Source organism: Hippoglossus hippoglossus, chromosome 9 (assembly GCF_009819705.1).
Source record: "Hippoglossus hippoglossus isolate fHipHip1 chromosome 9, fHipHip1.pri, whole genome shotgun sequence".
NCBI lineage: Eukaryota > Metazoa > Chordata > Actinopteri > Pleuronectiformes > Pleuronectidae > Hippoglossus > Hippoglossus hippoglossus.
Window position 1 is genome coordinate 14807448 of NC_047159.1, and position 13723 is coordinate 14821170.

The following is a 13723-nucleotide window of genomic DNA, read 5'->3' on the forward strand; positions in this document are numbered from 1 at the left end:
AAAGACCTTCAAATGTCTTTAAGCCTTGAACGTCATTTATAAAAGTTTGATATTTTCTCTTGCCTACTGTAGGCAGTACTGTGAGTTGCACTGGCTGTAGATGTTACTATTAATTGAATTTCTAGTTGTCTGACACTTACAAGAGGCAGTTTAATCCTTTCTTGTCAGCAAAACCATCACTAGTGCTCGCTGCAGTATATAGAAGTTCATTGCCTCACAGTGGGCACCTGTCAATTTTAGCAAACACTTAATTAATTCAGCAATTTTCAATGCTTTCCAACTATCCATTTTCTATCACACAATGCAGGTCGAGGCTGATTTAATTAATTTGCATAGATTATTAGGAATTAATATTGCTGTGTTGCAACACAACACATAGGGCCTTATCTACTAAAGGCTTGCGTGTGTAAAAACGTGTGCAAACTTGATTTCACCCGCATAAAAACATGCAAGCTGATTTACTAACGGTGCGCACTGAGGATTGCGTGCAGAATAACACGCCCTGTCCATTTAGTACGTTAGCCCTAATGAATATGCATTATCGGGTGTTTCTACCCGAGTGCGCAAAATATTGGGAGGAGTAGATGAAAATGCTTTTATTTAGCACATGCAATGGGATTTACAAAGCCTGAAAATAATTGGGGTGGTTGTGACTGCATCTATATATAGTGCGTTTGAAAGGTAGGTGCTAATCGCCACAATGTTACGCACAGATGGCTGCAGTTATTGTGGTGAGGAGGAGACGGCAGGAACAAGACGAAGAGAACAGTTTTTTTCTGCTCGTGTTAACTTGTTTGGATTGACAGAAGCAAAAATAATCCCCCTCTTGCCAGGGCACTGATGGCCATTGTCACACCAGATACAGCGCTGACCAGCTGCCTGGTGTGCGCTCCGTGTGCGCTACAATGGCCCGAGTGGCCCCCCCCCCCCCCCCCCTCCTGTTTTATTTGCCGAGGTTTTATTATAAGCTATTTTGACTTTTGTTCTTCTTCTTATGTCCTGCCACCAAGGTGTTTGTTATTGAGGTGGAGGTGATGAAAGACGGATCGTTTGGTGCCCACAGCAGTGATATAATTTATAAAAAATACAATTAGTGGTAACGTGTTGCTGCTGCTGTTAATACAGTGAGTGAGAGTGAGTAGGAGAGAGAGGACTGTGCCTGAAATAAAAAACGGGTCAGATTATTAAATTCAGAGTCAGCTGTGATATCCCCAAACTCTTAAAGTTAACAAGAAACATTTTATTCCCAAAAGGTGCTAAAAGAAGAACGTTAGAATTTATACAGTGTTAATCATATCACACACAGACCTGTCGGCTAGTTATTACAGAGTGGTGAGTACTTGTGTTTGCACAGGGACAGTTCTTTTCCGTTGAATCAATCTGTGTAATACTGGATCACAGCTCTATAGAATCTATCAGCTGATGATTCAGTCATCATCATGGGCCAGGAAATCGTCATGGTCGCTACCAATCGTTCCTACTAATCCTTCTATAAGTGTACTCCTCTATCAGTGCCAGTGCATCCATCACGCAGCATTACACACAGCAGTATTTATGTTCAGAGCAAAAAACGGCACATAAGTGGTATCCTAACCTCAACTTTGGGACATCATTTGGAAATTGAAGTTTAAAAGTGAACACAGTTTATCTATTTTTTGTAAATGGTCTCCAGTGAGCCCTTTGTGCTATGTGTGCTCTGTGCAGCAGACACAGTCACTGCAGGGATTTCTCACACACACACACACACACACACACACACACACACACACACACACACACACACACACACACTATATGAAAACTTAAGTCGTACTTGGTGTTACAGGCAGTGTTAGAAAATATTATTATAAACTTTTAATCACCCGGTTTAAGTTTAACTTATTTTATCTACCTTTAAGTTGTTTGATATATTTTTCAATTGAAGATATGTCATGTGAGCACAAATAACACTGTTGGTTTCAAAGTTAATGATGAAGTGGATCAATAATCTGGCTTCAGTTCACCTCCTCACATCTGCATCGCCACTTTCCTGTCTCATAACTGCTCGTGCACATGGGTTAAGGTTTGCATACAAGTGCACACATTTTCCCATCAAGTTAGTTTTTATAGATTCCAACGCTTGTGTGAGAAGTGGGAGGACGCACAAAATGGCGTCTGAACGGTTATAAATGAGGCCCCAGGTCAGAAGTCATCCCACTGCACTCAGCTTGGATGTGAGAAAGACCTTGGATACCTACTGTCTCTGCCTCAAAGGTTATTCTAAAGGCTACTCTAGCTTATCTTCAATAATGGGAGGTGTAATTCCTTCAGATCTGTCATATCTGACATAAGAATTTCATTTATTGTGCTCTACAAAAGGTCTTTAAAAGTCTTCAATTATAATGTGGAAACCTGCAGAGACCCTGTGAATGACTGAATTAAGAAAAAATGGAACCTATGGTTTTATTGTCAGGATGTGGATTACACATAACACATATTAGCATATTGAACTCAACATGACAAAACACAGTGGAATAGGAAATCAGTATGACACAACAGAGAACACACGCCATGATGCAACATGACAACACAATATAACACCAACATCAAAGCTTAGTCTTAAAACACCTTCCCAACAGCTAAAAATAAATGCTAAACACATCACTCTTTTTCTCATATCTTTCTCTCTACTGGCCCCTGACAATTACAATGTCCAACATCCTTTACGCGCTACTTGACAGGTGCCAATCAACCCGTGGTTAACTAAACCGCTGTGTGATCGTAAGACTGACTGCAGTTCATTGGTTGGTTGCTCCCCTTGTCATTCTCTGTCACTTTACCACTTACTCTTATCACATTTGGAGTCTTGTGGATTTTTTAGACCCATGCAGAGAGAAGGATGTGGCGCCAGGTGGACAGAGCAATTCAATATCGATCAGATCCATGATCAGATCTCAATGTGGAGACACATTAGTACCTTCTGTAAATGTAATCAGGTTTATATCATATTTAGATTCACTCTGAATACAAAACATAGTTTTTAATGCCAGGTGTAAGAGGTGTCTCTCTCTTCCATCACTCCTCTTCTCTGCTGGCTTCTTATCAACTACTTCCACAAATCTCTGTCGCTGTCTGTGTGTATGTGGAACGCATATCTCGCAAACCATTGAACTTATCAGCTTCACACTTGGCATTTGCACTGTTAAAAGCCCAAGGTGTTGCAGAGTCGAATTTGGTACGTAATACGTTAATAATTAATAAACAGGGGCATCTGGGTGTCATCAACGTTAGTGACATTTTTGCAGCAGTCATGTGGCAGCTTCAGGGTTGTGAGTCCTGCAGATTGTCCTTACTTGTCATGGCTCAGTAACTGCAGGTCACTTTTACAGTTTCATAAAGAAAGGAACAAGCAGCATCTCCACATGCCAAGCAAATCGTCCATTCCAAACAGGCAGGTTTAGAACGGACACTGCACTATTTTCTTCTAATGTGAGGTTCCTCACTCAGTCGCCCTCATCTTGACACAGATAAAATAGATACAGCTCATCACTTGTCTCTATCAGTTTATTTATTTTTCGACTTATTTTCGACTTGGACTTTTTCGCCTCAATTCTCTTTTCTGTTCCTGTTGCTTTTTTTTAAAAACTTTATTTGTTTGGAACTTGCTCCTGATTGACAGCAAATAGGTTCTTCTTCCTTTTCTTCTCTTTTACCTCTCCAGTAATGTCCACTTAATCTGTCTCTGAGAGTTACTGTCTCTTGTCTGATGTTCTCTCCCCCGTCATTCTTTCCCTCCGCTCTCCTCCCTGTTTTCTTTCACTGACTCACCCTCATGTCTCCCATCCAAACTCTGATACAACACAATTTATGTCACATCTTGCCTCCTCTCCATCACAGCACCCACCTTCACCTCTTCATCACTTCTTATCTCTCCCAGCGCATACCTCTGCCTCCATCTTCCCCACACTCTATCTCACCCCTTCCCGCCTCCTCATCTCCTTTCGCCACCTCCAACCCCTCCCCAAACTGTGAACCTGTCTCCCCCCTTTCCCTCTCTGTCACAGAGAGAATGGCCATGCCAGTGTTGATTAGAGCCTGCATGGCCAGATGCTCAGCTAGGCTTAGCAGAGGCCTGTGGGAAAGAGAGCTGCTTATTCTGGCCTCAGGAGGTGGATTGAAAACGACGGGGGCTAAAACAAGCACGCATTCTCTCATTACTCTCACGCATTCAAAACACCCGCACATGCGCACAAGTTCACAAGTAAGATCGCATTACAGTAACATACAGCACACAGTCCAGTCAAGAAGAAAATAGATGCATGCACATGCAAGCGCATTTTGAAAACACCAAAGTAAACAATTCTTCCCCTCATGCATTTTGCATTAAATGTTGTTTGCTGCATTGTGAGGTGATTTAGCTGCTGAGATAATGTCCACTGACACTGAGGATTGATGCTTGTTGGAGAAAAAAGTGCAGTAAACAAGAATTGTTAGTTAATTTTCAGTGTAATGTGATGTTTCTTGTTTACTTGTGTGGGAACTGAGTAATACAGTGTCTTTGCATTTATTTATTGATTTTATAGTTAAAATGTTTCTTTGTACGCGAGACAATATCTTGCATACATTATCATAAAAAACGTATTAATTTGCATCACTGCATTTCTGCAGACCACAGTTCAGGATGCACTGATCCAAACCGTACCAATTAGATACCAGTGCTCTCTTTCATGAACGGCTGAGGTCTCATGAGGTAGAGCGGGTGGTCCTCTAACCAGAGGGTTTGCGGTTCAATCCCCAACAGTGTATGAATCAATTGTAATAGAGAAAGTGCTGCATATAGATGCAGTGTATGAATGTGTGTGGGTGGATGGCAAAACTGTACTTTAAAGCGCTTTGAGTGGTCATCACGAGTGGAAAAGCTCTATATAAATACAGACCATTTAAATGTATACACCTCACTGTGTGGATCTTATTGGGATTTTAATGTGAGGTACAATGAGGCTGGAGATTGTTATTATTCAGTCTGCCACAACTGCATGAATGTAACTGATCGTTAAAATTCAGAATTTTATAATGACTTGGACGATAGAAGTATATTTTTATTTTATGTAGATGGGATACATTTGGTAGATACCCACAAGGCCTATAATAATAGGGTCGCTATCTGCACCAGTATCATTTCCCTGGATCAGATTGGTGCATCCCAAAATAAATGTGATAAATGAGACGCTATGTATGTCACTTTTTAAAAATAATTTTCTGATTTCCTCGGTTAGTATCCATCACACAGACACACTTTCTTTTTCGTCTCTATCCACCGCTCTCACACAACTTCACTGCAGGATGTCTGACAGTCTTTATTTATCCTTTTCACAGAGACGGATAAATGTAAAGTAACTTGCTAAAAATATGTGTCACACCAGTAAAGTTCACTTTGTACAATAGTAATATGACTATATATAGTCTATTTACAAAAAATCATTAAGAATTCCTTTATTTGTCCCGCATCAATCATGCTACATTCAATTCGGGGAAATTCATCCTCTGCTTTTAACCCATCCGTAGGTGGACACAGCACACGGAACACAACACACACAAGGGCAGTGACCACACGGAGTAGCTTGTTGCACCGGGGAGCAGATGTTGGAGGGGAGTAACGTGCCTTGCTCAGGGGCACTTAGACAGTGGGATAGGGAGAGGAGTGTCCATCTGTCACTCCTCTTGGACTTGAACAGGTCTGTCCCATCTTCCGATCCAGGTATCATGTTTTGCCAGTCCGTGACCTCGAACCAGCGACCTTCTAGTCTGATGTCCCTCTTCTGTAACCACTAGTCCCCCACCACTCCCATTAACAAATGAAATACTGTATATTATATATAACATATCAGGAGGGAGATTTAAGGTTGTCTGAGGGGTATATAGATTTTCAATTAAATTGTATATATAAAACACAGCACACACAGCGGAATAAATTAGAAATGTTACTTTAAGGGGTTTATTACATCTACACTCTTCTGTCTTATAGGACACTACATAGCTGTAGATAATTCTATAAATCACATTTAAGTCAGTCCATAAACCTGAGGGCAACCTGCCGTAAAGTCTCCCTTCAGGATCACAGAAATCCCATCCCAGATCATTTCAGTGAAGGTCTCCTCAAGGTTGCTGGGTTGAAGAATCCGTCACAGATAACTTGTAACTGTCGTGGTCTATGACGTTGTGGATAATTATACTGTAGATCACTGAGTTACATTACGTAAACCTGGAAGTTTATGTGTTCCGCAGCATGGAAATCTGTTTAAGTGTGAGAGCAGATTAATAGCATTGTACGTTCCCCATGTCTTCAAATACTGAAACTAAATCTGTCAAGCATCTGTTAAATCTGTAAATCTGTTCAAATATTAATGTTAGCTGTGCCTCCTTAAAACAGCTGCGTGAATTCCTTTGAAAGGAACCACTAAGGAGAAGAGACAATCTTTTAAGTTTAAAGTGCTTTGTTTGCCGTTTTTAAACCGGTGGATGATAAAATATGTGCAGTTAAATACTAAAGGAGAGCCTTGGCAGGCTTGTTATTCAGCAGCTGTCGTTTGCACTGGGTGAAATTGTGCATTGTGTTAGATTAAAACAAAGAATCCCACTGGCACTTAACAAATTACAGGATTTAAATAAATGTTCCCTGTGTCTTTAGTGCTTATTAATGTTTGGTATTTAACTAAGTTATTTTTTATTTGAATGTTACATGGCCCTAATTGGGAGACACAGTGTGCATGATGAAATTGTGGGCAATTGCCTCAGGAGGCACAAGTCTTTCCTCTAAATCTTGTGTTTATGAGTTCATGATTCTTTCTTTCACTGGAAATATGAGAATTCTGACTTGTGGGTATTTGCATCAAAAGTGCTGTTATCCTTGAATTTGACACCTAATTGTGAAAAGAGAGTTTGGAGAGTTTGGTTTGGTGAGTTTGGAGAGTTTTGATCTTGTGTCTTGAGCAATTTGTCACTCTCCTCCAATTGTCGCCTCAGACTGAGGGAGAGCTGCTGAATAGAGGTGGAAAAGGTGGACTGGGATTAAGGGCTTTCTCTTTTGTAACACACCGGAGGAGAATCCCCAATCTGCACTTAGATATCTCATGTATTTTACATTTTACATCTTAGCACAATTGAGCAGTGGAGAAGTGTTTTTCTCCTTTTCACAACTTTCCTCTGGTCTGCCCGAGAAGAGCTTCTGAGTAGAGGTGTAAAATATTGCTTTAGAATTAGACTTTGTTGTGCAGCAAGCAATGAGCCCCAAGTTTATAGTCAGTTGCTTTTTGTTTGGGCCATTTTGAAACAATGTACCTTGGCTGCTGACAAATGGAGTGAAATTGCCCCCCCGAGCACACACATACTTGTTATAGGCCCTGTAAAACAGCTCTGTAACTCGATTGCCTTTGCGGGGTTAAACTTTAAATCTCTCCTAGGCTGCAAACAACCATAACAAGTGGAAAACTCATTTTGTGTGCGTAAGAGGGGGGTTGTATAGTTCACATTCCGATTGCCCTACATGAAGATAAACCCAGGTTTCTGTGTGTGTTCAGGTTAGTGAATACTATTTCACTTTGTTCCTCCTCTTGACATCATTGAAGTTAGAGACAATGACCTCGCCCTTATTGTAGGTAAGTACATGGACCTTATGAGATGGCGATGGCCTTTGTGGGCCGCCATCAACCATTGAGTCACAGTTCAGTGCTGTTTACCAAGGCAGTGACTTGCCAGAGAAAGGCTATCTTTGAAGGTCACTGTGTATATACAGTACCTCCAATCTTTGTGGTTTACATATTGTGTGCATGGTTTGCTTCTAACTGTTGTCGTATAGGGTTACAAATGGCCTTGAAGAGAAAGACGAAGAAGAGAGGAGGGATAAAAAGAGAGAGAGGGGGGAGCCAGGCACAATGACATTAGGTAGATGAATGTGATTGATATGGAAGCTAAAATGGCTGAGCTGAATTTATTTCAACTAAGTACAGTTTAGTCTACGTCTGCTCTGAATTGCCGGGGACCAGAGCAAGATCACATCTAAGTCCTGAATGAGATGTTTGTTCCTTTTTTCCATATTGACAATCAAACAATGTTTGACTGAGCACCAGATATTTCAATTGTATTTGGTTGGACGTTCAGGTTAACAGCAATGTTCACTTAATGTCCTAAACAAACCAAGGTATCCCTGCGAGTTAATGCACGCTAACTATGCTAACAATGGATCCTTTTTTTAACCAACAGTAGATTTCATACAAAAGCCAGAGGAATATGCCAATCTTGCCATATATATACTGCATTGGAAATCTGTGTCTCGTTTGGTTTTTTTATGCAGTTTGTGACACATGGCATCTTGTTTATGATCAGATGTGTGCCTTTTACACAAACCAACTAGGCATCAGTTTCCAAGGCTGGGGTACAGATGCAAGGCCTAGGGGAAAGCCCCGCTTCTGGACAGAGGGAGGAACATACTTATTATTAAAAATTAAGAAAAACCTGGACATCAACAGGTTTTTGGATATTTCAAATATCGCAACACTGACATTTTCAATAACGCGTTTGAAGGAATAAATTAATAATAAAATTATTTTCACAGAGGAACAAAATGGCGCGAATGGCTCCACTTATTAATTGGAGTTTGCACAGCAACATATAAATAGTAATATTAATGGGATATATATTTTGTTAACTGTGTAAACTGTTTAGTTGGGCTGTATAGAGCTGTCATATCAGATTTTCACTACATGATTAAAGTTGGCTAAAAGAATTCACATTAACATTATCTCAATTTCTATGTAAAAATTTAAAAAATAATGATGGAAATCCCATCCGTCTTTAACTTGAATTATGCTCAAAATACAAATACCTGCCAGGGTTGTAAATATAGAAAATGATCTTTGTGATTTTAGAGAGCCCAGTGTTAAGACAGGATACCATATTTCCATTGATGTAGGAAATTATTACTATTCGTAGTAGCAGTAACTAAATACTAAATAATGTCAGGTGTTCTGCATCTCCTACATATACCTGGTTCACAGTGCAACACAGACGTTAAAATAAATAATTCTACACTTCTTCACTCTCTCTCGCTCTCTCTCTGGGAGCGAGGTAGGAACATCACAGAAACAGCTGTTTATGGCTCACAGCATTCTCTCCCTCTCTCCCTCGTTGCCTGTCCATTCTCTTGGAATTAGGGCCAAACGTTTTATATTCAACCACGAAAGAGGAAGAGAGAGCAACTGAGAGACTGAAAAGTTTCTGTGTATGATCTATGCAGCTCCATATCTTTGGGGCACTTACACATAAACAGCACAGAGTGGCGTTAGTGTGTGTGTGATTTTGTGTCCCCTTCTGGCAACAAGGCACTGAGTAAGTTGAAGATTATAACCTTGCCATACCTTTTTTACGTGTGTGTGTGTGGGGGGGGGGGGTTGTGATACGTGCATGCACATTCTGACACACCTGCCTCTGGACCCTACAGCATCTGAACTGTGTGGACTCAGGTGCACTCCTCCAAGCAGAGTCAGTCATGACACTGAATACATTAATCTTTAATTTACACCAGATCTAGGCCAGCAAGGCTTTTTCTGATCATTTCCCTTGCACTCACATGTTGTTGGTGCCTGCCTGTGTGTGTGTTTTGCATTAAGTAGGATTACAGTTTTTGGAAAGTAAATTTTCTTTCCTTTCTGTGTTTTTCCTGATTGTGTATCATTATACTTAATTTATTTGAGATTACAGTGTTACGTTCCCAGTTTCCCCCAATGTTCCTGCTAATTAAACCTGGTCGGTATTATCTACAGGTCCGTTAATCCCCTTGATGAAAACAGGTCGGAAACTACCCTAAAATAATACAGGAAGCCTGCAAGTGAAAAGACAAAAGCTTACACAGAGTGTGTGAGTGCATGCAAATAATGCAAATGCAAATAATGATGATGAGCAGGCTCGACGAATGTCATGTTGCTCCACATAATAGGCTCTCTTGCCATTCAGGCTCCCTCTTCGGTTTCGATCTCTGACAGGAATGGGGCTGAGAGAGATGACACTCTCTCCCTGACTTTCTCTCTCTCTGACACACACACACTCACACACACGTAGCTACCTAGCCACACACACATACACTCATACAGTCTGACGTTAATTTAAAGCTAGAACAGGTGAAAAAGAAAAGTGGAGGACAGCAGTTAAAAAAGTAACTGTTTTCTGGAAAAGGCTTCGTACTTTTGATAATTTTGGAGAGGTCCGACTATTATGGTATTACTATAGATTGGTAAATAGTTATGTCATAAGATTTCTAAATATAGATAGAGTACATACTTGGATTGGGGAACAGGGAGGATACTCAGAGATACGTAAAGAATGGTTGAGCAGGGTTTCAGGGTTTGCCTATAGTGTGTACCTTTAGCACCATGAATATGCGCTAAAACACACTCACACACACACACACACACACACACACACACACACACACACACACACACACACACACACACACACACACACACCCCCACACACACACACATTCCAGTAGTTCTAATAGTCCCAGAATAGACCAGTTGCCTGTGGACTTAGAGGTGGCCTGATCAGTTTTGCTCTTATCAGGTTCATTTAGTACTTTCTGTTTTGTAGATAGGGTCCTAACATCTAACACCGCAACAATGCAGCTCATCTCAAAGCGCAGGTGAGTCAACACACAGATTTACCTTTAGATTTACCTGTTAGAAATAGCTATACCGATGCAATTTAATTTGAAACCCTCAAGCTGCGAAAAACCAATTTCCATCACATACTTTTTATTGCGTCTTATCTAATACAGTTATTAATTGATCGATTGAGAAATGTAAATATTCAGTGTTTATGATAAAAAATGATTTTACTTGACTATCTCGTTTAAACAAATATAAATTTCTAGTGTTTATTTCAGTTTCAATAAATCTATTTATTTCAGCCAGTGATACATAATTGGAAGTGCAGGAAAAAACTACTTCCTGTTCTGTCCCAGTTATTTGCAGCCAAGAATGAATAAGAGCTCTCGTTGTTCAGCACTTGTATCTTTTGTGATATCGCATCCAAGAAATATGGTCTAACTTTGGACCAACTTAGTTTATTGTGTAAGTGATCACCTTCTACTGAAATTGAAAATGTTTAATATCTTTTGATAAAAAGCTCTCTATGTTATGTTATGATGTAAGACATACAAATAGAAAGCAGCTCTGTTTGATGATGATGATGATGATCTAGCTTTAATCATGTTTTTGGACGTCAAACAAAAGGAGTGTTTGTGTTTGGCGACAGTTGTGCTTATTACTAGTTTCATGCTTCAGTTCTTAATAAATCCTGTCAAGTAAATTAGTATTTAATGCTAAAATACGCTGCATTAACAGTACTACAGGCTTTACAGTGCTACAGGCTGCCTATATGTTCACCTATGTGACCGTATCAAATCAGAGTAATTCATGTTTGTTAAAAGGACAAAAGATTTAGAAAATAGAAAGCGCAAGACAGCAAGGAGATTAGGCTTTTGATTGCATATGGTTCTCAATTCCTCTACCTGCCACTGCCAATAACAAAGAGGAGATACAATAATACGAGAGGGGAAGCGAGAACACGGAGAGGAGGGTGGTGGAGGTTTGAGTGTAATGGAGTCAAGACCCCTAACAGGCTGTCAGATGCTGCTCACTTGCTGCACAGTCACTCTTTGCACACACACACACACACACACACACACACACACTGACACAAGCACAGCGGGTCTCTTGCAAAACATTGGACTGTGTGTGTGCCCCCCGGTGATAAATCTTAATTACACAATGGAGTGCAGGCCATGTGCCATCTCATCATACCATGTCAAATCTCATAAGCAACACTAGTGAGCGTGAGAGGACGAGTGGGAGAAAGAGATGAGAGAGAGAGTGAGAAATTGTGAATATAATGTGTGAACAAAAAGATGGAGGGTCAAGACTGAAAGGGTAGAGCAAAAGATGGGGTTACAAAGCGAAAATAAATCTTTGCGTTGGCTGCTCTGGGGCAGAGCGACTTTTTTATTTTACCTTCAGCCCTGTCAATACTAATCAACTCCGAAAACCATTGCTGCTGCTGCCACTGAATGGATCTAGTTTCCGCAAGGATGAGCCGGCGGATGAATACACCGTTTTAGCATGTCATAGAAAGAATGGGGCTGGCGGCGTTGTTGTGGCCTGCTGAGTCATCGTGGCCAGGGTGAGCTCTAAAAGCAGCCCCCCAGCCCCCCCAGAGTAATGGTTAATCGTGGAAAGTCTGGTGTTAGGGTAAGTGTGCCCGTGTGCAGGCTCAGCCTGTTCGTGGCCAGATGGGGTGCATGGGTTTTGGCGTGCTGTGGTGTGACAGGGCCAGTCAGGCGGATGGGGCGTGTTGTTGTAGCTGTGGCGATGGGGAAAGCCCTGTACAAGCAGCTTTCAGCTCTGCTGGCTGGGAGAAGAGCCGGGGCAGCTCTCCCAGAATGAAAAGCAGTAAAAAAACGCTCTGTCCTTTTGTTTGCACTGCTGTTGTGTTCCTGTTGCTGTGGGTTTGGGAGTCTGGCCTGTGTGTCTTCCTGGTCGTATGTGAACATCCCGTTGAGACATTCGGCTTTATTCTGGACCTCTGGTGCTGCGATCTGTCGCCACGAAACCCCTCACAGACATAGTCCACTTCCTAGAATGGCGGCGTCAACACAGGAAGTGCAACCTTTGAACCACAAAGAGCTGAGTCCAAAGTTGTTCATTTAAATGGCCGAGGATAATTTTCTAATAATCAGAGGAACAGAAATTTTGTATGCAACACATAACTGATTTTCACTGTATTAACTGTTTTATTTTTAAAAGTTAATCAACACACAAACACATTAAATATAACAGAAAGGAAAAGACACTGGAAGATATTTATTACATACTGTTTGTTTTGCTTATAGATCTGACTTATAACCATGACAGCGGACAGAGGACTAAGTCCTGGTCAGATTGCAGCAGGGTGAAGCTTGATTCAGCTGCATTCAGGACGTTAGGCACATGTGCAAGAGTAGGACAAATAAAAAAAACAAAACAAAACATAGTTGTCCCTGTTAGATCTAACAGTCAGCTGTGATGTTCAAGTGAAAGCGTAGCTCTTATTTTATATTCTGTATTTTTTTATCCCATTTGACTGCTGATCATGCTGATAAAACAACAAGGCAAAGTGTTTATTGATTATTCTGTTGCTCTCGCAGGAAATCTAGATTTCAAAGTTGTACCTGCAGTTGTTATTGTATCTCTCATCCTCTGAATGACGCAGTAAGTGGAATTTAAAAGGTACTTTGCACCCCTGTACTTTCATTTCTTTAAAGTAATAACCTATTCCTATTTTTGGCCCTGCAATATACTCCTACTTTCACTTCCTCAGTGAAGGAGAAAATTGAAAAAGCAACTACAAAATATAATCTACCTTAAACTGTAAGCTTCTCGGCCTTCTGGCATAATCTCTATAACATAACCAGATATACTACCAACAGTATTTTAACAGTATAATACTATGTACTCTATGTATAAAGAAAAATATAATCTCTCTGTAATCAGGCAGGTTCCACTTGAAAAAAAACATTGTGTTCTGTTAGCGTTGTGGAAGTAAAGCAAATGTCAGCAATTCGCCAAAGAATATATAGTTGTAGTATTTCACATTGTGACATTACATGGCACCTTTAAGCCAGCTTACTTCTTATCTCTTGTGAAAATGCAAC

General features: G+C 40.6%; 1 protein-coding gene across 18 annotated transcripts in view; it reads left to right on the forward strand.

The window, feature by feature from the left end:
* The window catches only part of trpm3 (transient receptor potential cation channel, subfamily M, member 3), a 145750-nt gene that overhangs the window by 66945 nt on the left and 65082 nt on the right, over positions 1-13723 (forward strand). Inside the window, exon 1 of one of the 18 annotated variants that reach the window (XM_034595142.1) lies at positions 12214-12281. The exons of the other annotated variants lie outside the window; for them this stretch is intronic. Within the exon in view, the coding sequence (XP_034451033.1) occupies positions 12252-12281 (30 nt within the window). The 5' untranslated portion in view covers positions 12214-12251. Of the gene's footprint in view, positions 1-12213; positions 12282-13723 lie in introns of those variants that run through there. 18 annotated transcript variants of the gene reach the window in all.